At 44.2% G+C, this 25,555-nt stretch overlaps 1 protein-coding gene across 31 annotated transcripts in view; it reads right to left on the bottom strand.

Moving 5' to 3' along the window:
* The window catches only part of CAMTA1 (calmodulin binding transcription activator 1), a 963,406-nt gene that overhangs the window by 25,866 nt on the left and 911,985 nt on the right, over positions 1-25,555 (bottom strand). For 17 of the 31 annotated variants that reach the window (XM_017498373.1, XM_037727793.1, XM_017498371.2 and 14 more), the window contains 5 exons: positions 10,019-10,170; positions 5,949-6,145; positions 5,478-5,556; positions 4,919-5,234; positions 4,013-4,536 (listed from right to left, as the gene is read on the bottom strand). In XM_017498373.1, coding sequence (XP_017353862.1) covers positions 4,013-4,536; positions 4,919-5,234; positions 5,478-5,556; positions 5,949-6,145; positions 10,019-10,170 — 1,268 coding nt within the window. Of the gene's footprint in view, positions 1-4,012; positions 4,537-4,918; positions 5,235-5,477; positions 5,557-5,948; positions 6,146-10,018; positions 10,171-20,298; positions 20,303-21,057; positions 21,064-25,555 lie in introns of those variants that run through there. The other 14 variants (XM_037727798.1, XM_037727800.1, XM_037727799.1 and 11 more) reach the window with 2 other exon arrangements.

Below are 25,555 nucleotides of genomic sequence, written 5' to 3'. Positions count from 1 at the left end.
AACAATGTAAAAACATCTTAAGTAACATTCTCAGCAGCTGGACCTGAAAAGTCAAGTCACTCATTTCCAAATTTCATGGATTGTGCTCAGAGAAGGCAGCCTTTTAATGAGTAGCTTTGGATTTTTATTCAAATTTTTGTTGTGTCCTAGTATATGAGCAGTTTTCATAAATGTGCCTTGGACATCTGGAAAGAACAATTATATACGTAGTTGCTATGTGCATTAACTACATATATGCATATAGTTATATATAAGTATATTATATATTAAATCTATCATATATTAAATATATATTAAATCAAGCTTTCTAATTTTATTGTTCAAATTGTTCATATGCTTTTCATATCTACTTGGTCTGAAAAATTCTGAGCTTTATTAGTAGCATACTATGATTACGGGTCCACATTTCTTTGTATTTACTAGTATTTGCTTTAATGTTTCAAGGTCATGTTGCTAGGTATATAATTTATAACTGTCATATCTTCTTGAAAAACTGTGTGTGTGTATATATATGTGTGTGTGTGCGTGTGTGTAGATATATATATGTGTGTAGATATACGTATGTGTGTGTCTGGTATATATATGTGTGTGTGTGTATATATGTGTGTGTATATATATGTGTGTATGTGTATATATGTGTGTGTGTATATATATACGTGTGTGTGTATATGTGTGTGTGTATATATATGTGTGTGTGTGTATATGTGTGTGTGTATATGTGTGTGTATATATATATGTGTGTGTGTATATGTGTGTGTGTATATATATATGTGTGTGTGTATATGTGTGTGTATATATATACGTGTGTGTGTATGTGTGTGTACATATGTGTGTATATGTGTGTGTGTATATATGTGTGTGTGTGTGTATATATGTGTGTGTACATATATATATACACACACACACACATTTGCCTTGAATTGTACTTATCTTTTTCTGCTCATTTATCCATCATTGCTATAAGTATCACTTTATCTTCTTTCTGTTTCATTTCATTTTGGTTGTATTCCTTACAAGCAGCATATAGTATATCTTGCTTAAAAAATTCAAGAATCTGCCTTTTAACAGAATTATCACTTACTAAAGTAAGAATGAATCATGTTTGAAAATGTTCTTCTGTTTCCTATGATTTGTATTGTTACGTTTTCCTTTGTTACTATCCCTAAACTTTTTCCAAATGGGCCAAATTTTTTTTTCCCCCTTCAATGACTTTCAAAGTCTGTAGCCTGTTTTTTGTTGTTGTTGTTGTTGTTTGTTTCTTTTTGAGACGGAGTCTTGCTCTGTCATCCAGGCTGGAGTGCAGTAGTGCAATCTCAGCTCACTGCAACCTCCGCCTCTCCCAAGTAGCTGGGATTTACAGGCGTGTGCTACCATACCTGGCTAATTATTGTATTTTTTGTAGAGACGAGGTTTCACCATGTTGGCCCGGCTGGTCTCAATCTCCTGACCTCGGGTAATCCGCCCACCTCGGCCTCCCAAAATGCTGGGATTACAGGTGTGAGCCACCACCCATTTTTATGCTGCCTACAAACTTTACATTTCTAACTACATATTTCAGCCTATCCAGTGCGTATCTATCTATATCATGAGTGGAACAAAATCCATTACTGTCCCTGAACCAGAGAGCTGCTTTCATACACTTTATTCTCTTTATTTCCCTACCCTTCCTGGTTTTGTTAAAATAATTTAGAATTTTAGTCCTAGCAGACTGTTTAAACATTATTCCTCCTCTATTTAAAGAGTCCCTTCCTAACATCTGCTTCTTACATACACCCACACTATCGATGATTCCTCAGTTTTACTGGTTTGATTGTTCACTCCTTTATGAGTGTTTTGCCATTTTCTAAAATTATTTCATTATTTTTAATTGTTAGTTTCTCATTTGGCTAGAAAACTTTCTTTAGACTGCTGCTTTTTTCATAGACACATGCTCTTAATTTGGCAAGATGTTATTCTCTTACAGATCTGTGAAAATAGGAAGGGGATTTTGTAAAGGTTATTTTCTATTTCCTGCATGGACTCTGTTTCAGTGAAGGCCACTTTCTAAAAAGGCACGCTATCCAATGGCTATTTAAACTTAAATAAAATTAGAAACCCAGTTCCTGAGTTGCACTGGCTATATTTCATATATATGCTCTTTACAATGACTAGATGACAACTATGCTGATCAAGTGCCCGGTACCACATGTGGACCAAAGTGTCTACCATGGTGAGCAGCATGGATAGATGGCACGTCCATGTGGAAAGGTCTAGTGGATGGCATTGTTCTCGATGTTCAATTGGCTCCCCTCTTTTGAGCTGCTGATTTGTGATGTAATCTGATTAATTCTTAGATATTTATATTTATCAATATAGTTCTAGGTTGCTCAGGTTTGGTGTCTGATGTGGATTCCATCAGGAATTGTGTAAAACAGGATTTGGCAAATGATGGCAGGCTGAATCCAGACAGCTGCCTGTTTGTAAATAAAGCTTTACTGGGAGACAGCCACACTCCTTTGTTTAATGCTGCCTAAGGCTGCTTTGGTGCTGTTAGGGCCAATTAAGTAGCTAGGACAAAGTCTGTATGGCCTACAGAGCCTAAAAATATTCAATACTTGGCTATTTATAGAAGAAATGTAACAGCCCCTTGTCTAAAACATTATTTGATTTTTCTGGGCAGTCCTCCCCATGACTGCAGTGGTTGGCAGGTAATATGGTTTGGCTGTGTCTCCACCCAAATCTCATCTTGAATCGCAGCTCCCATAGTTCCCACGTGTTGTGGGAGGGACCCAGTGGGAGATAACTGAATTATGGGGGTGGTCCCCCCCTACTGTTCTCGTGGTAGTGAAGAAGTCTCGCAAGATCTGATGGTTTTATAAGGGGTCTCCCCATTCTCTTGGCTCTCATTCTCTCTTGCCTGCCACCATGTAAGATGTGACTTTCGCCTTCTGCCATGATTGTGAGGCCTCCCCAGCCACGTGGAACTGTGAGTCCATTAAACCTCTTTTTCTTTATAAATTCCCTAATCTGAAGTGTGTCCTTATCAGCAGTGTGAGAATGGGCTAATATGGAAGGTCAGAAGTGCTGCTCCTGAAAACTGTCCAGAAATGGGAGCACACTGGTGAGCATGCAAGCTTCTTTCTCATCCTCTGCTGTTTGCAGAGGCATGAAGGGGCCCCTGGGATGCAATGAGCAGGAATGGCTCAGCAATCAGGCCTCTCCCAGGATGTGCTGGCTGGGACATGTGATCGCCTCCACACACCTCCCTCTCCTTGTCTCACTTCTACGGGCATGGATGTCCTGTTGAATTTCTAGCAGTTTTTTTCCTTTTACGTTTGTTTCAGGTTGCATCAATGGGAAGTTAGAGACAGGAAGTCAAACATGTTTTTAGGCTCCCCTTAGGGTCCTCCCCTATATATTTTAATAGATGGAATTTGCTTATTAGCCTAATGTCAAGTTTATTTCAGCATATATTATCTTAGTCCGTAACAAGTTTAATAACCTGAAAGGATTCTGGAATTTCTAGATTTATTATAAGAGCAGTCAATTATCAGCTTTAGGAATATTTCACTGCCCTCATGAGAGCCTCATGCCATATATGCCCTTTAAGATGGCTAGAGGATAGCTATGCTGATCAAGGTCACTTAGATAATTCAACATCTATCCACGGGCTTCCTGTTCTAGCTATTTTTAGGGCCTTGACTCTATTCTAACTAGTACTTAACACAGTGAAATCAGTCAACCTAAATGCAAGAAGGAAGCAGATGACATACTGGAGGGCCCTGAGTGAGTTCTGAGGAGTTGGTGCAAAGAGGGAAGGCTTTCCTGAGACCTGGGTCACTGGTATTCAGTGTCTGAGTCACTGAATGAAAATGTGGGCCCAAGGAGAGAAGACACCCCAACAATGTTACCACAAGACCAGACTTCTAGGCCTTCACTGGGGAGAAAATGACACGACTTTCAGAAACTGACTGTAAAGATCACGGTGACTGTGGCCCACCGGCCTCTGCAGGCTTACCTGGTCCCCGCTTACCTGTATGTCATCCATGGGCTGGGAGCATTCTTCATGTTCTGCACTATCCCGGTAGGACCCCAGCTCTGTATTCACCACCTCTCTGTTAGCCATCATCAGGACACTCATGGGTTCCCGTGGACGCACCTGTGAAGGTGCTGCCTCCTTTCCTACATTGGTCCCCTTCGGATTTCCAGTCACCTGTACTGTAGACATACCAAGGTAAAGATCTTTGGAATTCCACTTTCCTACGGGCTGAGATCCAGAGGCTTGAAATGCTGCAGTCTCTGGAGTGGGAGGGGAGATTTCCCGGCTGTAGTCCCTCACTCCTTCACTGGGGCTGAGTGTCTCGGGGACAGAGTGCTTAGAACTAGGGCTTTGCTTCCTGATATTTGGCTCTTCCAGACTCAGTGCAGTGGGAAGCAGCTTCTCCTGCCTTGTCTGGAAGTACTCAGGGTTCAATTTATGCTTTTTAGGAGCCGGATAATCTTTGTGGCTCTCACTGCTGTAGTAATTAGAGGGTTCAGAACGAGGTCTTCTCAGCTCTGAAAAGTACAGTAGAAAGGACAGTCAGGACAGGCGATACAACTAGGAACCCTAAAGAATCAACACTTTCTCTATGCCTGAGAGACACAAAGTGCAAAGCCGGAACTCAAGACACGCCCCTAACATTTAAATATCCCCAGTAGCATACACCAGATTCAGATCATCCTCCTCCACAATTATGTATTTCTTACATGAACATAGATTTTTTGCTACTTTCTTCTGTACTGGGGGTGGCACTAGACATTCTTAAAGGAAAATCAGAATCATTAACAAAAAATCTGAAATGTATGTGACTATCCTATGGACTTTGCTGAGGGCAAGTGCATGAAAGCAAATGGGATCTCTGTCAAGTTCTGCTATGTAATAATTCTGAATTCTTACCTGGGTTGGTGCTTGCAATAACAGTGACTCCCTTGGGTATTTCTGGAGAGCTGATGGCTTCACTGTGCCACTGGGCCATCCAGCTCTCTGTGCTGGGCTCTTCGCTTGCAGGACAGTGGATTCTGGGGTTCTGTCCCAGCTGAGCCTGCTCATCTCTCTGAAGGTGCTCTAGACACTCTGCTAATTTCACATGACCCCGTGACCTAGCAATTCCCAAAGGCAGCCTTCCTAGAGAGTCAGGAATGGAGATGGCCCGACGGTCCCACTTGTACAACACGACAGCAGCTTCCAAGTGCCCGAGGGCACACGCCCACATCTAGAAGACAGGGAGACACAGCAAGTGTTCTCAATCAGAGGTCAAGACCAGGCTTGACTTTTGCCATTGCTGCCAACTGACAAACTGGTCCTTGCTGGCAATCTCGGTGGGGCCACTGAAGATTCCCATCACAAAGTATCTCCAAAACATGCCATGTGTCAGGGAGAGATAACAGTGAGAACCAGGCAAATCCTACGCCAGACTGGAAGAACAGCGAGGGGGCTAAATGAATGCATTCCTTACCAGAGGAGTACAGGAGAAGTGGTCCACATTCAAGGGGTCAACTTCCAGTTCCAGATCAATGCTGTCTGCGTGCTTTGTGCTGTAAGGGAGACCACCAGAAATTACCACACTATTCATCACTGTTAAAAGGAAACACCAGAACAGTATAAAACCCCACCAAGATGAAACCCAACTGGGCATATAACATCCCTGTGGTGAAGAAACAGAGGGTCCCAGGGCAGTGTGGATGCTCCACTTGGCTAGGGGTCCAAAGAAAATAACAAGTCTAACATTTACTTATTATCTCACTGGGTATTTCTTGGGAAGAAGTTCATAGAAAATCCCTTGGAAATTGTCCTTGGAGAAAGCCTTTTGATCGCAGGCTATAAAGCACATTGAAAGGGCAGATTTCTTCCATGGGCGGCAGTGCTCAGGAGGAATGTGAATGAGGACGCGTGAGGCTGACCCCAGCCGGCTGCACCACAGCCTTACCGCCATTTGATGAGGGTCTGGATAAGGGTGGCATAGCCCTGGGCGGCAGCCAGGTGGAGGAGCGTCATTCCGCGGAACGTCTTTGAGTGGATCAAGTGCTTGGACTTGGCCCAGCAGGCTCGGCTCATCATCTTCTCACACACCACGACCACACGGCTCTCAAAGCAACTCCCCAAAGCCCCGGGCCCAGAAGCACACTGTCATGAAAAAGCGCATGTCACGACCTCAGGACTAAAGGCCCTCCGCCCCATCAGCATTTCAATGTAGGGGAAACAAATGCTTTATGATTAGAAACTCACGATGGAAAACATAAAACACTGCAAATAAAGAAACGTCACTGGACATGCTAGCTCATGCCTGAAATCCCAGCACTTTGGGAGGCCGAGGTGGGAGGATTGCTTGGAGTCTGAGACCAGCTTGGACAACATGATGAAAAACTGTCTCTACAAAAAATACAAAAATTAAGCTGGGCATGGTGGCTCATGCCTGTAATCCCAGCACTTTGGGAGGCTGAGGCAGGCAGATCACCTGAGGCCAGAAGTTCGAGACCAGCCTGGCCAACCCTAACCCTAACCCCTTCTCTACTAAAAACACAAAAATTAGCTAGGCATGGTGGTGTGTGCCTGTAATCTCAGCTACTGGAGAGGTTGAAGCACGAGAGGTGTGCCTCAGGAGGCGGAGGTTGCAGTGAGCTGAGGTCGTGCCACAGCACTCCAGCCTCAGTGGCAGAGCAAAACTGTGTCTTAAAGAAAAAAAATAAACAAAAATTAGCTGGGTGTGGTGGTGTGCACCTGTAGTCCCAGCTACTCAGGAGGCTAAGGTGGGAAGATCACCTGAGCCTGGAGAGGTCGAGGCTACAATGAGCTGTGATCATGCCACTACATTCCAGCCTGGGTGACAGGGTAAGACTTTGTCTCAAAAAATAAAACAAAAAAGCCCCCAAATCCCCAAGAACCGTCCATGAAATTGAGAAGAGAATGTGCTTAGCTTCAGCTCAGCAGCACTTCTCTGAAGTCCACAGCTCTAAAGACACAAGTCTATCTATTACGGCTGACACTCTGATTAGGAATGGAGATTCACCTTGGGGAAAGCATACAAAGCCTTAAAAAAAAAAAAAAGTGGCTCCAGCCTTCTTGTAGGCAATACATTGTCATGAGAGAGCAGAGTGGCTCTCCTAATGTTTCCACTGGTGGGTATGTGGCTCTTTCACTGTCCTGTTTCTTCTTGTTTTTTGGAGTCTTGCCCTGTCACCCAGGCTGGACTACAGTGGTGCAACCTCAGCTCACTGCAACCTCCGCCTGCTGGGTTCAAGCAATTTCCAGTTTATTTATATATTTTTAGTAGAGATGGGATTTCACCATGTTGGCCAAGCTGGTCTCGAACTCCCAACCTCGAGTGATCTGCCCGCCTCAGCCTCCCAAAGTGCTGGGATTACAGGCGTGAGCCACCGTGCCTCGCCTCTTGCTTCTTCTGAAGGAGAATTAGATCACTTAGATGTGGATTGCTCTTTCCTTAAAGAAATGACTAAAAGTATCCAAAAATATCCTTTTTACTTTTGTGTAAAGTAAAAAGGATGCTGAGGAAAGCATTTAGAGATCTTGAAACTTAAGTGTTATTGATAACAGTAAGGGCTATAGGAAAGAGAAGTTTACTAATTTTAACCACATGGCTTACTTCCTCTGAATCAGTTGTAATGGAAGAAAAATAAAATCACAGTTAGTAATTTCAACAGCTTATTTGAGTCTGTGTGATAGCAGTTTCATGTTTAACACTCCCCCAAATAAGTGGCGCTTCTAGGCTAATTTGTATCTCTGGTGTTATGTAAAAAGTACCTTTTTTTCTGGCAATAAACTGCATAAGCAATTTCACTTACTACAGAAATACTATTGCTCCTCGCTGATTTTTATTTTTAAATGTGGAAAAAATGGCTCCCAAAACAAAAAGGCAGATGATGGGCTTCTTACGCCATCCTCATCAGAGCTGTAAAAGCACCTACAGGAGCAGAGTTGGGTGATCGCAGCATGCTGCGCGCTAACCTTGACTCAGAAGGCCCAGGCACAGCCATTCCACACCCACCAGACACATTCACGAGCACATGGAGATCACCAGAATGAACGAAAAGGGAAGTTTTTGTGTATTAAACAAAAACAGCCATGTCTCTATCCTGTTTGGCAAACACAGACATTTACTGAAGCCAACTTAAACTGAGGAAAGGATATTCAATAGTGGTCAATATGGAATGAGATTCTGACAGGCCAGTTGCATAGCGGTTGAGCTTTAAAATGACATTACATACCAAATCTTTTATGCCACTTTTGTTGGTGACAGGACAAGTATTTTAAGGAGATCTCTTATGTGAGCCATGAGATAAATTAAACGATGACGACTTCCTTTATAAAACATAGTACTATCAGGTGAAAAAGAAGCCTATCTTAGGCCGGGCACGGTGGCTTATGCCTGCAATCCCAGCACTTTGGGAGGACAAGGCGGGTGGATCACCTGAGGTCAGGAGTTTGAAACCAGCCTGACCAATACAGTGAAACCCTGTCTCTACTAAAAGTACAAAAATTAGCTGGGTGTGGTGGTGCATGCCTGTAATACCAGCTACTTGGGAGACTGAGGCTGGAGAATCACTTGAACCCGGGAGGGGGAGGTTGCAGTGAGCTATGATTGTGTCACCGCACTCTAGCCTGGACGATAGAGCAAGACTCCATCTTAAAAAAAAAAAAAAAGAAGCCTATCTTGGCCTTAATATTATTTGACTGTGTGCCAAGTCGTTTCTTTCCTGCTGATCTCTGAAGATGGGGGAGAAATACAAAAATGTGAGGAGAAAGGAGATCAACTTTTTGGGTATGGTATATGGTGCTATTTTTACCCATTATTATTTAAAATATTACTAATACTTGATATTTATGAGGTTCATAAAACCAGAAACATAACACCTATAAATTTAGCTGTGCAAAGGAAACCATTTGTCTTGAAGAGAAAGAGGGGGGATCATTTGAGGATTTTTTTTTTTTCCAACAACTTGGTAGTAGAGATAAGAAATACCATCAGTTCCTTTAAATTTATTTCTAGGGCCCCCTGAGAAATAATTCCTCCCTGGGGGACTTCCCCAAAATGAACTTCCTAAATGAAATGTATGTAAAGCCTTAAAGACCAATGGGACTCTAAAACAATATTTGGTAATTTACTTGTACTTGGCAATATACATTCTTCATGGAATTCACAAAAAAACTGTGAAACATGCTATAATGTATGCCATTCTACACTAAATCATTACGTAAACACTTTCTCTGGGCTCTTTTCACATTGACCTTGAGTTTATAAAAGGCTTATGAATTACCGAATTCAATTATGTTTTTTACCTATACTTAAGATAGGGATAAAATACAGAATAGAAAGTAGGAAGATTCTAAATTAATTCTGAACCCTAGCAGATCTGAGTCACCACCTGGCCTTTTTTTTTAAGACAGGTTCTTATTCTACTGACCAGGCTGGAGTACAGTGGAGTGATCATGGCTCACTGCAGCCTCAACCTCCCAGGCTCAAATGATCCTCCCACTTCAGCCTCCTGAGTAGCCAGGACCACAGGCATGTGCCACCATGCCTGGCTAATTTTTAAATTTTTTAATAAAGACAGGGCCTCAGTATGTGTTGCCCAGGCTGGTCTTGAACTCCTAGGCTCAAGTAATCCTCTCATCTCGGCCTCCCAAAAGCACTGGGATTACAGGCATGAGCCACCACGTCCGGCCGGCCTCTATTTTTCACTTGGTTGTCCTTAAGGCCCACTGGTAGGTAATTTAGTAGTGATTTCTGAGATAAATAGAAGTAACTTAAGGATTAGGGGAGTAAACAACTGAGAAGCTCCACATTCTAAGGCTTCTTTCATACTGCACAGATCATAATGCTTTAAAAGCACAGGTACTGCAAAGTACGCCCTCAGACTTTCTGCCTGAATCCAGGGATAGCATCAGCAGCAGAGAAGAGAGACCTGTGATCCATCCACTGACTCGCCAATCCATAAACAGGAAGCGAAATGGGAGCTGATCATCAGCACTGCCTCGTACCTGCGCCTGGCTTCCTCCGTTCCCGCTCCCGCTGCCGCCTCCACTGCTGCCGCCTCCGCTCGCCTGTTTGTGCTGCTGGGACCCCGTCATTTCCGCCATCCTCCTCTCCATCTGCTCCAGTCGTTCCAGGATGGACATCCTGAACTGGTTATCTAGGGCAGAGCAGGAGGAAGAGTGAGGTTGTGTTCCGGGAGAAAAGCAGTCAACATGTGGCCTTGCCAAGCCTGCGGCACCAGCAACCAAACGCTGTCCGTCATTTCACCAAACCAGAGAGATCTCTGCAGGCCAGAACTCCCCAGCGCGCTCGTGAGTCTGCCACGTCACACAGGATGGTGGCATCTTCAGTAGCCTAAAGTTCTCAGATAAAGGACCAGAAAATCTCTTTTTGTCAAAGATCAAAAAGAGGTTCAGGTTCCTGCCCCCTAGTTTCGTTGTCAAATTCCCCAGTGGAAACCTGACATGAGATCTGGTAGAGAGGCCCCTAGAGCAAGCAAATGAAATGCATACAGTTTAAATTAAACTAGTAGAAGAAAGCGATCACTGCAAGAAAGGAAGGCACGTCAGACAAAAATAAATAAAAAGATACTATCTATTTTGCCAAAACACTGAGTTTAAAAAAAACAATTTTTAAAAAAATTTTAGTTCCCGACTGAGGCACTAGCTTTTATAATTTATTTCAAGAATAGTGTCATGCAGTGTCTGAGTACACCTTTTTTTTGTTTTGAGATTGTCTCACTTCGTCGCCCAGACTGGAGTTCAGTAGTGTGACCTTGGCTTACCTGTAACTTCCACTTCCCAGGCTCAAGCCATCCTCCCACTTCAGCCTCCCGAGTAGATGGAACCATAGCTGTGCACCACCATGCCCAGCTAAAATTTTTTTTGTCTTTTTTTGTGGAGATGGGGTTTCACCACGTTGCCCAGGCTGGTCTCAAACTCCTGGGCTCAAGGAGTCCACCTGCCTTGGCCTCCCAAAGTGCTGCAAGTACAAGCATGAGCCACCACACCCAGCCACATTTCTTTTTTGTTTTTGGGACACAGTCTCGCTGTGTTGCCCAGGCTGGAGTGCAGTGGTATGATCTTGGCTCACTGAAATCTCTGCCTCTTCGGTTCAAATGATTCTCCTGTCTCAACCTCCCAAGTAGCTGGGATTACAGGCACCTGCCACCAAGCCCAGCTAATTTTTGTGTTTTTAGTAGAGACGGGGTTTCACTATGTTGTCCAGGCTGGTCTTGAACTCCTTACCTTGTGATCTGCCTTCCTTGGCCTCCCAAAGTGCCGGGATTACGGGCATGGGCCACTGTACCTAGCCCCACATTTCTTTTAACACATATCTCATCAGAGACAAACGTAAATAACTTCACTTCTACATCAGAAAAACAACAGGACATTACTGTTGGAGCTAAGATTGAAACTCAAAGAGAAAACACTTTGCGATTCTGTAGCACTTTACTAAGAAGATTAGACCATGTCTCTCCACATTCCTGCATTTACACACACGCGTGCGTGCACACACAAGCACACACACGTTAGAGTTGGGTCACCTATCCATGTACATAAGGGAGTCAAATCGATGTTAAAATCAATCATGCTAACACTCACTTCATATATATATGTTGATATATACATGTCGTAACATATACGACACATGTATCATATATAAAATATATATGTAACAATACATGTTAAGTATGCATGTATATATAGGTGTATATATATACACGTGTGTGTATATACACGTGTGTGTATGTATGTATGTGTGTATATATATATATATATATATATACACACATACAGAGAGAGAGAGAGAGAGAGAGAGAGAGAGAGAGAGAGAGGGAAACTTTTTTTGAGATGGAGTCTCACTCTGTCTCCCGGGCTGGAATGCAGTGGCATGATCTTGGCTCACTGCAACCTCCACCTCCTGGGTTCAAGTGATGATCCTGGCTCAGCCTCCTGAGTAGCTAGGGCTACAGGCACGTGCCACCATGGCCAGCTAATTTGTTTTGTATTTTTAGTAGAGATGGGGTTTCACCATGTTGGCCAGACTGGTCTTGAACTCCTGACCTCAAGTGATCTGCCCGCCTCGGCCTCCCAAAGTGCTGGGATTACAGGCATGAGACCCTGTGCCTGGCCACACTTCACAAATTTTAAGGAACACTGTGACAGATATTCAACAGCAAACAGGGGAGGTCTCTCCCAGCTCCAGCACAGCCAGACCCTGGTAAGCGAAGAAAGCAGGATAATGTGATAAGGAGGGATGGAGTGGGGACAGAATTTAGACAAATCAGGAAAGGTGACACTTGAGTTTGACCAGAATGATAAGAAGGAGCCAGACATGCCAAGAACTGGGGCCTGGTAATAGCACATGCAAAGGCCCTGAGGCATCGCATTCAGCAAGCAGAAGACCACATGGCTGGAGCACAAAGGGAGGGAGAGCAGGAGACGATGGAGCTGTAGGTGTGCAGAGCCGGACAGTGAACAGCTGTGCAAAGCCCTGGCTCTGCCGTATAATTAACAGCTGTGTAGCTCTGAACTTAGAACAAAACCTTTGATGCCTCAGTCTCCTCACCCCCTAAATGGGAACAGCAGTTGTATCAGTTGTAGCAACATGGTGTTGTACCCACCTCAGAGGGCTGTTAATGTATCTAAGTGCTCAGAACTTGATGAATCCTAGGTTAGTGTGCTTGCCATCCCCATCATCTTTAGACAAATGAAGTCAAAGTCTGTAGAAACTGACTGAACAGCTGTGACCACATATTTCTACTCCAACTGTTGAGAATGTAACTATTTTCAAAATACAGTCATCTGAATTATGCAAAGGGATAATCTGGAAAAGAAATATTTTATCAGCACTCCTTACCATCCTGACTATAAATTCCAAGACTAGTGAGCAAAGCGAAGGATGGTTCCATGCGAAAGAAAACAGGCAGAGCTAGCACTCACAGAATGCGTCCTGCGCGCCGCTCACCACTGCATCACCCTGCAGACATGAGCTCATTTACACTTCACCACCATCACGTGAGGCAGGCGTTGTTACGAGAAAACTCAGGCACACGGAGATAACCCACCTGGTCTGGCCCCAGGGCTGGGAGTGTAACCAGATATGCCAAGAAGGAACAGTGATGGGAAGATAAGATGTACAGGCATGAGGCAGTCTTACCGGAAGGAGACAATATTCTCACGTTCCAGAAAGCTTAGCTCTACTCAGAAGACAGTCAATACCCAGTCAGCAGTTCAATCCTCACTTCGGAACAAACTGATTTTACTTTACTAAAACACAAAAGCAAGAGGAAGACTGGTTTTTAAGAATCTTGGTATTATTTTCTGGCCGGGCACGGTGGCTCGCACCTGTAATCCCAGCACGTTGGGAGGCCAAGACAGATCACTTGAGGTCAGGAGTTCAAGACCAGCCTGGCCAATAGGTGAAACCCCATCTCTACTAAAAATACAAAAAAAAATTAGCCGGGCATGGTGGTGCGTGCCTGTAGTCCCAAGCTACTTGGGAGGCTGATGCAGGAGAATCTCTTGGACTCAGGAGGCAGACGTTACAGTCAGCTGAGATGGTGCCACTGCACTCCAGCCTGGGTAATAGAGCAAGACTCTGTCTCAAAAAAAAAAAAAAAATCCTGACATTATTTTCTAATAAGCTACTTCCAGGAACAACAATGCAAGAAAGATATTTCCTCTTTTTAAAATGAAAAATAACGTCTTTCTTCCAATTGCACACCTGCGGATGCAAAGACACAGGGAAACTTAGAGGATCCTGCCGCGAAGTGTCTCACTCAGTAGCAACTGCCAGCAGGGAAGTAGCTGTGAATACACGCTGTGTGGGGTAACCTCTACATGGCCATTCTCATCCTGTAACCACCAGTGGAAACTGCCAGATGACTACAGAGGTGGCGCTGGTGTCCTGACTCCAGATGCCATGCCTCTCCGTTAGAAACCTGAAATCTTGCAGATCACAGGTCTCTTCCATCTGAAGCCTAAGAAGTTTACTCTTCAGTTAGAGTCCAGTTCAAAGCAGCATGGCAGTTACCCTCTGCGGGATACGATAAACTCCCCTGCTTGTTTCTAATGCTGCTAAGCCAGACAACCGTTTTTTTCGGAACCTACTCAGAGATCCTCATGCATCCCACTGAAATGGTGTGACTGAATTTTAAACCTCCACAGGCACAGATCTATGATTTCTTCTGCAAGTCTACAAATCTTGCATCTGTTAAATGAGTTTCCACTATCCATTTCACTTGTTCCAGGACACTCTGGAACCCTCTGGAACCAAGTGGCCAAGATGAACATCCCCTGGCAGACAAAGGGGCAGAAAAGCACCAAAGGCCCTCTGCGAGCTGTGGTCAGCCTGGAGTAAGCCCGTCTGCTGCTCATGGAGGCGGCGCTGTGCTGCAGTGTGCTGCAGTGCTGTCCCTGCATCAGCTGTCCCCTGCCCATCCCCCCGCCAAGCACAGACACTGCAGAAACAGACCTTCCCTGACATCACTGAGTCAGGCCCTGCCCACAGCATCGCCTGGTCAACCCCTCCAACAGTCACAGTGACTGTGTGTGTGCCACAGAGGTGACCAGTTTTTGTTCCCCGGCTGCATTCCTTGTTGCTATGCTGTAAGTGCAAGATATTAAGCTGCTCTGAGAAGCACTTCATGAAAATACTCAGAAGCAATTATGTGCCTCTTCACAAAACCATCTCATGCATAACAGCATCGCTGAGCCTCTCCATTCCAAAGGGAAAGTGAGTGATAATTAAAGTAAGAAACCAATCTCAAATGCAACTGATTGAGCTGGCATCCCAGAGAGTGAAGGTCTGTTGCCCTGTGCTACCCAAGTTCCAAGAGACTTTCTAATCACATGTCCCTTCCTCTGCACGGGGCCAGGGCACGCTCTTGGAGTTTTAAGGCTTACTCGGTTAGATGGATAAAACAATGGTCCTTACATCTCCAGACTAGCAAACCAAAAGCCACACCTTCATACTTGTTTTGCTTTTATAGCTTTATCGGGATAACTAAAACATTGTGAAACATCTGGCAAATTGAGAGCTATGCACTGCTTTAACTGTATGCTGCCTGTGATTACGGGCTACAAGGAAAATAATTACTTAGAAGCAAAAAAGAATTTCTGAATACATTAGAGTAAGAAAGTACACTTGAAAGATTCACTTATTCATGCACAAATATTCACTGGAGCACGTACTGTGTACCAGGCACTTGGGGGTACCTAAAACAGCAGTGAAAACATGCTTGCCCTCTTTTGTGGACCAACAAGTAATTTCCGAAGCCCGAACAAACCCGGAGTTTTAAACTAATACAAGGCGGAGAAGAGGGGTAGGAATATGCATAGATTTAGGGGGCTGATGAGTTTGGCCCTGGTTCTCACCACTCATGATGCTTCAAACAAAAACAGGGTCAGCTTTGGGGGCTTCCAAGTGGATGTCCTTGGGACAGTCTGAGTGAAGCAGCTGAACTACTCTGCTCCATCAGGAGAAAAATTCTGCACAGAAAGAAAGTTCCGAATGCAAGTTTCCATGGGCACATGAGGCTCAGAGGTGGCTCAGGGCCAGAGGAGGCTCCAGAGGTCCCCACAAAGAAAGCCAGTTGCTCTGGCTCTGATTCCTGTCTGGCAGTGCTGAGATTTTTAGTTCTTATCCAGAAATATTAGGCTATATCCGACGCACCAAAAGAACAAGTTCCTGCTTCGTCACAGAAAAGATGCTCTGTATTTGCTGCAGTGAGTGAGCTCTGGGCAAGGGTACAGAAAAGAGAGGCGCGCAGAGGTCTGCTTCTGGTGGCCCAGGTTGGCCTCCTGTTGAAGACATGAGGATGACAAACGCACAATCCAGAGGCAGACGGTGACCATCCTAAGCATTTCACCCAAGAAAATAAAAACTTACATAATATTTCTACAAATATGCTTTGGTAAAAAACAGTATAAGGAGCCATCTAGTTAGAGCCTTCTAAGTATCAATGCAAACTTTACAAAAGCTAGTTGCAATGATACCCTACCTTCAAGTGGGAAAAATGAGCAAACATTTGTGGCCACATAGAAGGCTATACATATATATAGTTTATATCCTGGGGGGTGTGTAAGTGAATCTTAGGCCCAGAATTGCATGGAGCTATCAGCCATATCCTTCCCAGAGAAACTATAAACTTTCTGAGGGTGTAGAAAAGGACGGCAAAATAGGAAAAGGTGAACGCAAGAAAAAAAAAAAATCCTTTGACAGACAAGAAAGTACCAAATTGGCTGTATCAAAAGATACAAAATAAAGTGGCAACTGGGCTGAGGTTCCCCAACTCTTAACCCCCTTGGGTAAGTCCCATAACTCCTGGATCTAAAGGCTCAGGCAAAATGAGGTCTGAATAATGTCCTACTCCTGGTGTGGGTATGAGTCTCAGCTTCCCTTCCAGTGGTAGTCTCTGTACGTGACCCACCCGCCTGTTCCCTGCTGGAGGCTGTGTGCTGCCCTGGATGGGGGCTTCTGCTCATCCCAGTGACCATTCCTCTAGACCAGTGGTTCTCAAATTTTAGGAGGGCTTCTTAAAACAGACTGCTGGGTCATATTCCCAGAGTTTTTGATCCAGTGGGTTTGAGTGAGACTCAATTTGCATTGCTAACAAGTTCCCAAGTGGTGCTGATGCTTCTGGTCTAGGGCCACATTTCAAGAACTGCGGCCCCGGGCCGGGTGCAGTGGCTCACGCCTGTAATCCCAGCACTTTGGAAAGCCGAAGCAGGTGGATCACGAGGTCAGGAGTTCAAGACTAGCCCGACCAACATGGTGAAATCCTGTCTCTACTAAAAATACAAAAATTAGCCAGGCATGGTGTTCCGTGCCAGTAACCCTAGCTACTCAGGAGGCTGAGGCAGGAAAATTGCTTGAACCTGGGAGGCAGAGGTTACAGTGAGTGGAGATCATGCCACTGCACTCCAGCCTGGGCCACAGAGTGAGACTGCATCGGAAAAAAAAAAAAAAATTGAACAGTTTTAAAGAATACCGGTCAGGTATTTTGTAGGCATCCCTCAATTTAGGTTTGCCTGATGTTTTCTAATCCTTAGGCTGGGTTCCGGGTTTTAGAAAGAGTATCAGAGGTGAGGCGCCCTGCTCATCACCTCCATTATCAGAGCGTACCTGGTGAGTCCTGGTGAAGGCAGCCTCCACCATTTGGTAAAGGCAAGTCTGCTACACTTCTCTACTGTAAAGTTACAATTTTTCTCTTTCCATTCGTGGAACTAAGTCACTAAGTCTGGTCCCAACAACAAGAGGGTAACTAAGTTCCACCTTGCAGATGGGGGAGTATCTACATAGATTATTTGGAGTTCTCTTGTAAGGAAGATTTGCCCTTATTTATTTAGTCAATCACTTACTGATATCAGCACGGACTCCTGCACATTTATTTTAAACTCTGGGTCACAACCTGATACTATTATTTATATTGCTGCTCCCAGTGTTCCAGCTTTGGCCATCAGGAACTCTTTCCAGCTGACCCTCGGGCCCCACTGATGTGCTCTCACCGTCTTTTTCTTCCTTTTAGCAATTCCTTCCTTTCTGGCATTACAACATGCTCCAGATTCACCTCTTATTTTGCCTGTGCCAGTCCGAGAACTGTTCATTTCTCTAAAGTGTGGAGTTTTGGTTCTTTTTACTGGAGAATGGTATTTAGAAACCAAGATCTAGGTGCTGGGGTGTTCACTGCTATTGAGATATCATTGCTTCCAGGCCTTCTCACAGAGCTAGGAAGTATACACACATATAACCATCCACGTATGTACACTTATCTAGAGTTATTTCTGTATCTATCTGCATACACACTAATGGAAATGTGAGTTCCTACTGATGTCTCTCTGTCTAATACAGCACAGCTGTGTTTATTAGAGCCCTCTGAGAGTATTTGTTTTTGTTAGAGCTGGGGTCTTGCTATGTTGCCCAGGCTGGTCCTGAACCCCTGACTTCAAACCACCCTCCTGCCTCAGCCTTCCAAAGTTCTACAATTACAGGCATGAGCCACCATGCCCAGCTAGCATTTAAAAAACAGATTAAGTGGTGATGAAAGTAACTGTGTTACCTAACTATAAAAAAACGATACATGAAATGCCGAAAAGAAACTTTATTGATATGTTACACTCAAAAAAAGAAGACTTTTAGGTTTAATTCTTGTATCTCAAAAGTATAAGCATAGGGTGTAGTATAGTAGTATATTCATTTACCTTATTATACATCAATTCTTAGATTCCAACAATATTAGAAAGCGTAGGTATAAATAGAAATAGACTCATAGTCCCAGAACAGCTTTGAGTATTACAGAGATTGAGAAGAAGATGAAAAAACTCTTCCAACTAATAAGCGGCCCAAGGTCAAGGAATGGTTACTTGGGGCTTCAGATTCCTGCCCCCCTTCGTTTTTTTTTCTGGGTCTGCCCATCCTAGCCTCTCCATCAGGGCTGTTACACAAAGTGTCACACAGCACAGTCATGGGACATCCCTTTCTCTTTCTGACAGGAATTACTAACCTTCAAAGGGACTCACTTTAAAATGTCCCATATTAATATTCACTTAAATGTTTAAAATTCCTGAGCAATGTTTTAAAGACAGAGACGATTTCATGAAATCAGACACCCACAGTGTGTTCTAAGTTTAGAAGGGCTGGGATTGGCGGCCGTAAAAGTGGAGAATCCCGAGTGTCTGGGCGTCTGCTGTGAGTAAGAAAGTGTCTATGCCAGGAAACCAACTCCTAGCCAGATTCCCCAGGCTCTCAGGCCCCAGCTGCACCTAATGCTTCCTCTCGATTTTGCACAACTCACTTTCAATCTTCAAACCTAATTAATTTGCCTGGTTGTACTGAGCAATACACCATGAGTTCCTAATATTTTATCAGGTAATTTAGTTTAAAAAATTCAGTCCTTCCTCTGGCTGGATACAGTGGCTCACACTTCTAATCCCAACACTTTGGGAGGCCAAGATGGGTGGATCACGTAAGGTTGGGAGTTCAAGACCAGCCTGGTCAACATGGTGAAACCCCATCTCTATTAAAAATACAAAAAAATTAGCTAGGATGGTGGTCCATGTCTGTAATCCCAGCTATTCAGGAGGTTGAGGCGGAAGAATCGCTTGAACCTGGGAGGCAAAGGTTGCAGTGAGCTGAGATCTCACCACTGCACTCCAGCCTGGGCAACAGAGTGAGACTCCACCTCAATAAAAAATAAATAAAGTAAAATAAATCCCTCCTCCTGAACATACAAAACAAAATGTAAACTCTTTGTTGTGACACATAATGGAGTGTTCTTTACCAACTGTCCCAGGCTACATTTTTAGGGTTCTCTCATAACTCAATGTTCTCCAAAATTCCTGGTTCACCACCAGGAACTTTACTTCCCCCTGGGCCTCTGCCAAGGCCAACCTTTTGCTTCATCTATCTGCTCAATTTCTTTTTTTTTTTCCATTTATTTATTTTATTCCATTTTAGGTTTTGGGGTACATGTGAAGAACATGCAAGATTGTTGCATAGGTACACACGTGGCAGTGTGATTTGCTGCCTTCCTCCCTGTCACCTACATCTGGCATCTTTCCCCTTGCTATCTCTCCCCAACTCCCCACCCCACACCGTCCCTCCCCTATTTCCCCCCAACTGCCCATCAGTGCTTAACTCTTCAGAGTGTGGCCCAGACATCATTCCAATATTATTAATAATAGCAGCTACTGGACATCTACAGTAAGCCAGACACTCTACATGGATTAAGTCTAATCCTCAAAATGACTGAAAGAAAGATTCTCCCCTTCATTTTCAGATGAGGAAGCTGAGGCTAAGAAAATGTGTTACTCACCCAGGAGCATACCACTTGTAAGTATCAGGGCAGAGATTTGAACACAGGCTGGACTGCAGACCAATGTTCTTTCCGCAATGTCTGGTAAACCTTCCACGTTTTGCCCTGGGTCCTAACAGTCCTGAGCAAATGAAGGGATAGTTCTTTTTCTACGTGTCATTCCTGCTAGAGGCTAGACTGTGAGCTTTTTGAAAGCAAGGACCTTGTCTTGTATCCCTAGCACCATTCAGAGAATGAGTGCGTGTGGAAAGGATTATTTTCTAATTTAAGCTCCTGGAAGCCTATTTATTGATGAGGTCATCCAAATTCTGGGGCAAGAACCCTGAGCAGCCTCCGTGCCCCCCACAGTGTAGTCCAGGTGGCTCATACACCAATGAGCAGTTTTATCACTTATCCAGGGGCAAGGGAGGATGGTCAAAGTGATCTGAGCTCGGCAGAGCTGACGTGGAAAGCAAGTATGTCTGCCCGGCTGGTCTGCTCTCAGCTCAGGGGAGGAAACCACGCAGCTATGGTGAAGCCTCTGGAAGCTGGGAATGAGCTGACTTCTACACAGGTACAAGCTGGAAATACCCAGTAATGTCACTTTTCCATAGCCACTGAGTTTCGCATGAAAAATACGAACCCCTAAATATAGTCTGGTGGTTCACGCCTGTAATCTCAGCACTTAGGGAGGCTGAGGCAGGTGGATCACTCGAGGTCAGGAGTTCGAGACCATCCTGGCCAATGTAGCAAGCCCTGTCTCTACTAAAAATACAAAAATTAGACGGGTGTGGCGGTAATCCTGTAATCCCAGCCACTTGGGAGGCTGTCAGGAGAATCACTTGAACTCGGGAGAAGGAGGTTGCAATGAGCCGAGATCACACCACTGCATTCCAGCCTGGGTGACAGAGTGAGATTCCACATCAAAAAACAAAAGAAACAAACAAACAAAAATCAAAAACAACAACCCGACTGCTAACTTTGAGATATTTCCCCTTTTCACCAGAAAAATGGACTATCTGGAATGCAAATGCCTGGTAGCCCCCCTTCATGAAAGGAATGGCTTCTGTTAGCTACCAAAGGGTTTAACAAGCCAGCCATGTTCAACTGTTGTATAAACATGAAGTTTCAATTGGGTTAAACAAAAGAAGCACTTTCTAGAACAGCCTAGAAAGTGTCCATGAACCTGAATGCCTGCACATCAGCTAATGAATAATATTGGCAAACATGAGAGCTTGTTATCACAACTGCTGAGCTGTGCCACCTCGGGTCTTGTTGCCAGAGGAGAAGAAAAAGTTTTGCCTTGGCAGGTAAATGAATGAAGAAGCAGTCGTCAAATACCATCTGCTATTTTAAAACACGTTATTTGTAGCTCAAGTGCACATGTGCTCCCCCGCTGCCATCCATCTCCCATTCCACTTGCAGCCCTTGGCTGCCCTGGCAGGGAGAGCCGAGGAAGCAAAGGAGGCATGCCGGGACTATTTCTGTACAGCGCTGTGAGCGCTGCTGAGGAAGTCTCCTGCATTTTTCAGGAATCTCAGAAGGACAGGGAAAATGAAGTCACTTAATTCCCTCCCAGAATAAATGGGGCCACAAGAGTATATTAAGCGGCTCCTCCCTGGCAAGGCATTTAAGATGTCCAAGTGCAGAGGGAAGGGTAAAGGCCGGGTAGAGATAAGGCACAAGTTGTACCACTCTGATTTTCCAAAGCAATGGCTAAATTTAGCCGGAGAAAAAACTGCCATAGGCCACTTTTTAAAAACCTCCGACTCTGTGTACCCAAACACTAGAAGTGGCCATGAGTGGTGCTGCTGGGGCCTCTTCATTTGCGGTGCTTCTGGCTCCACGTTTCTTCTTCTTGGACTTTGTTTTACACTATCCCCATATTCAGAGTCTTGGGCTCGTCAAGAAAAATCATCCAGGATGCGGCCAAAACAACAGACTAACAGCAATTAGAAGACAAAATGTAACGAGGGCAGCAAAGCACTTGACGATGATTTCTCATTTGGAATCTTTCAATGCTAGAGCTAGAGGGTTCTGAGGGTAAAAATCTCAAACCTGTTCTCCAAGGAACATGCAGCAGCCACAACACAGCAAAGCCTCCGGCACCACCCAGGAGCTAACTCTGCTGTCAGTGAAGTCACAAATCCCACTAAAGACAACAGTAGCAAAGCTGCAGCTAATTAGCCTGAGTACAAAAGAGATTTGGAACTCCAACACAGATTCTGGACCTGCCTTTAAAGAGTTTACAAAAGAGGAAAACATCTCAGAGTTGGCTAACTTTGCAGAAAACAAGTTGGGAGCACACTGCCTCAACAGTTTCAGTGCACAGTGAAAATCAGAAGTATTATAAACAAGAATTGAGACAATCTAAAGTAAGAGCACTGAAATGAATGTAGAAGACTGGAGAAAGCATATTACTCCTAAGACCAATGAGGTCTTTAAAAAAAAACAAAAACAAAAAAACTGCTGTCTGGGCGCGGTGGCTCACGCCTGCAATCTCAGCATTTTGGGAGGCCAAGGTCAGGAGTTTGAGATCAGCCTGGGAAACATGGGGAAACCCCACCTCTGCTAAAAATACAAAAATTAGCCAGGGAGGGTAGCATGCGCCCATAGTCTCAGCTACTCAGGAGGCTGAGGCAGGAGAATCGTCTGAGCCTGGGAGGCGGAAGTTGCCATGAGCTGAGACGGCATCACCGCACTATGGCCTGGGTGACAGAGCGAGACCCTGTCTCAAAAAAAAAAAAAAAAAAAAAGTGCTGTAACGAGATCTGGAGATGAAAAAAAAAAAAAAAAAAAAGTGCTGTAACGAGATCTGGAGATGAACAATGAATGATTTAACCTGGTCGTGAAGGTGTGATTTAAATGGGTTATATAAAAGAAAATGGAAAATGGAAGTCCTAACACTTAGGAAGGGAAGCTGAGAAGACAAAAATGACAAAGTACACAGGAACTGTCAGGCGGCATGGACACATTAATTACGCACTGGCGGGTGTTCTGTGGCGCCCAGCATGACCAAAACACCACTTGAAAGCCTTGGGGAAGAACTATGAAGAATCTGGCCAGAATCGACTCATTCCATAAATGTTCACAGAACGCCCACTGCTGGCTAGGACCGTGCCAAGGCTGTAGGGAACAAGGGTGAACAAGACAACTCAAGTTGTCAGCTGCCGGGACTACAGAAACCAACACGCCATGAGCCTTCATCTCCAGAAACTCAGTCTCATGGACATGGACATACAGAAATACTGTGCTGGCTTAACGAGGCCAGTGCCTATGTTCATCCCAGTCACTGCTACATTCCCGAGGCCTCGCGGAAGTCCAGGGACGCAGTAGACTCTCTGTAGGTATTTATTGACTAAATTGATTTAATTTCAACTGTCTGAAATATACAACGTGAATTTCCAGAAGGACAAGGTACAGAAAAATACATGGAACAGATATTTGTTCTCACGAGTCGTTTCTATGATGGGCTTTTTCCCAGCTAAGTTACTAAAAGCCACCTTTTAGCTAATTCTCTCAAATACATCAGTTTTGCTTTGTTTTTTTGAGATAGGGTCTCGCTCTGTTGGCCAGGCTGGAGGGCAGTGGTGCAAACATGGCTCACCACAGCCTCTACCTCCTGGGCTCAATGAATCCTCCTGCCTTAGCCTCCTAAGTAGCCAGGACCACAGACATGCAGCACCACGCCTGGCTAATTTTTTGTATTTCTGGTAGAGGTAGGGTTTCACCATGTTGCCCTGGCTAATCTCAAACTCCTGGGCTCAAGTGATCCTCCTGCCTCAGCATCCAAAGTGCTGAGATTACAGGTGTGAGCCACTACGTCTGGCCTCAAATTTATTTGTTACATGAACATAAATTGTATATATCAATTGCATACAACCTGATGTCTTGAAGTACATGTATGTTGTAGAAAGATTAAATCTAGCTAATTAACAAATGTACTACATAGTAAGGTACTATGTACAAATGTACTACGTAGTACATTTGTTAATGAAATAATAGCATAGCTATCATTTTTGTGGTGAGGGCACTGAACATCTACTCTATTAGCAATGTCCAGGAATACAATATATTGTGATGAACTCGCGTCACCAGGCTGTACAACAGATCTCTTGAACTGATTCCTCCTGTCTATAACTGTAAATACACATTCTCTGACAAACAGCTCCCCAACGCGCCCATCAGCAGCCTCTGATAATGACTATTCTATTGTCCACTGCTGTGAGATGAACTTTTTTAGACTCCACCTAGGAGTGACATCCTGTGGCATTTGTCTTTCTGCGCCTGGCTTATTTCACTTCACATAATGCTCTCCGTATTCAGCTCTGATGTAGCCAATTGCAGGATTTCATTCTGTTTTAAGGCTGAATAGCACTCCACTGTAGACAGGCCACACTTTCCTTACACGTTCATCCACGGATAGACACTCAGGCTCCTTCCGTTACCTGGCTATTGTGAACAGAGCTGCAATAAACCCGCGAGTTCAGATCTCTCTCCGACATCCTAATTGCATTTCCTGTGGCTACATACCCAGGGGTGGGATGGCTGGATCTTCACTAGTTGTGTTGAGTGTATTCTCCATACATTATTTAAAGGGCTGCTGCTGGCAAGGCTTGGCTCTCAGAACAAATTGTAGGGGGACCACCTGCACAGATGGTCCCAACTGTCTTGCTAACTTGTGAGAGTTAAAACCCAAAATGTTCCAAAAATATGTATTTTTCTAAACACTGGATTCTATAGAGAGACTTCTGTTCCAGAACTCACAAGCTTATTAATTATAATCCTTTTCATAGTGCTACAAAACCTGGAAAACATATAGGTAAATAAGTCCTTCCAACTTCCCAAAAATAAGTCCAACCTAACATAAGTAGAATGAAATGTATACATTTTAAAATAAACAGCTGTATTCTGGATAAAATGTCTGTCCAACATTTTATCTTTATCATTAGAAGCTAATCAAATAGGTCCTAATGGATGAAATGATTTAAGAATACGAGCTGGGGCAGTGTCTCAGGCCTGTAATCTCAGCACTTTGAACTCAGGAGCTGACGACCAGCCTGGGCCACACAGTAAGACCCTATCTCAACAAAACATAAAAATATTAGCCGGGCATGGTGGCATGTGCCTTTAGTCCCAGCTACTCTAGAGGCTGAGATGGGGGGCATCACGTGAGCCCAGGAGATGGAGGCTGCAGTGAGCTACTATCATGTGACTGCACTCCAGCCCAGGCAACAGAGTAAGACCCTGTCTCAAAAACAAAACAAAACAAAACAATTTTATAATTCCTCATAGACCTTTCTGATAAACAGATGATATTTTTAAAAAGTCAATGTACCATTTAAACCTTTTATTCAGAAATAAACGATCACCCCAAGGGAAGCACAGGGTTTTAGAAAATTCTTAGTCATTAAGCTTCTTTCCAGCAGCGTCGCGATGCCTGTGAGGATTCTTTTGTGTCTTGGCTCCGTATGTCACGTCAGAGTACATCAAGGGATGCTCTCCCATGCCGGCACGGCACTCACTTCCTCTGAGTTTGGGAGGAGGTAATTTAGTAAGTACTATGTATCCCTTAGCACTCCACCGATAGACCAGGGTCATCCTCCAATTCTTGCAAATTTCAAATCAGTAGGGCCTGAACAAATGTATGAATCACTGAGGCCAGCATTAAAACATGCCTTGGATTAGGTAGAAAAGCAAAACACTTAAGAGTGATTTTTGTGAAAGGGGGATGTGGCTGGGC

The sequence above is a fragment of the Cebus imitator genome, unplaced genomic scaffold (assembly GCF_001604975.1).
Source record: "Cebus imitator isolate Cc_AM_T3 unplaced genomic scaffold, Cebus_imitator-1.0 Scaffold240, whole genome shotgun sequence".
Taxonomy (NCBI): domain Eukaryota; kingdom Metazoa; phylum Chordata; class Mammalia; order Primates; family Cebidae; genus Cebus; species Cebus imitator.
Note: the sequence above shows the minus strand (reverse complement) of the source record. Positions and strands in the feature narration are given on the sequence as shown.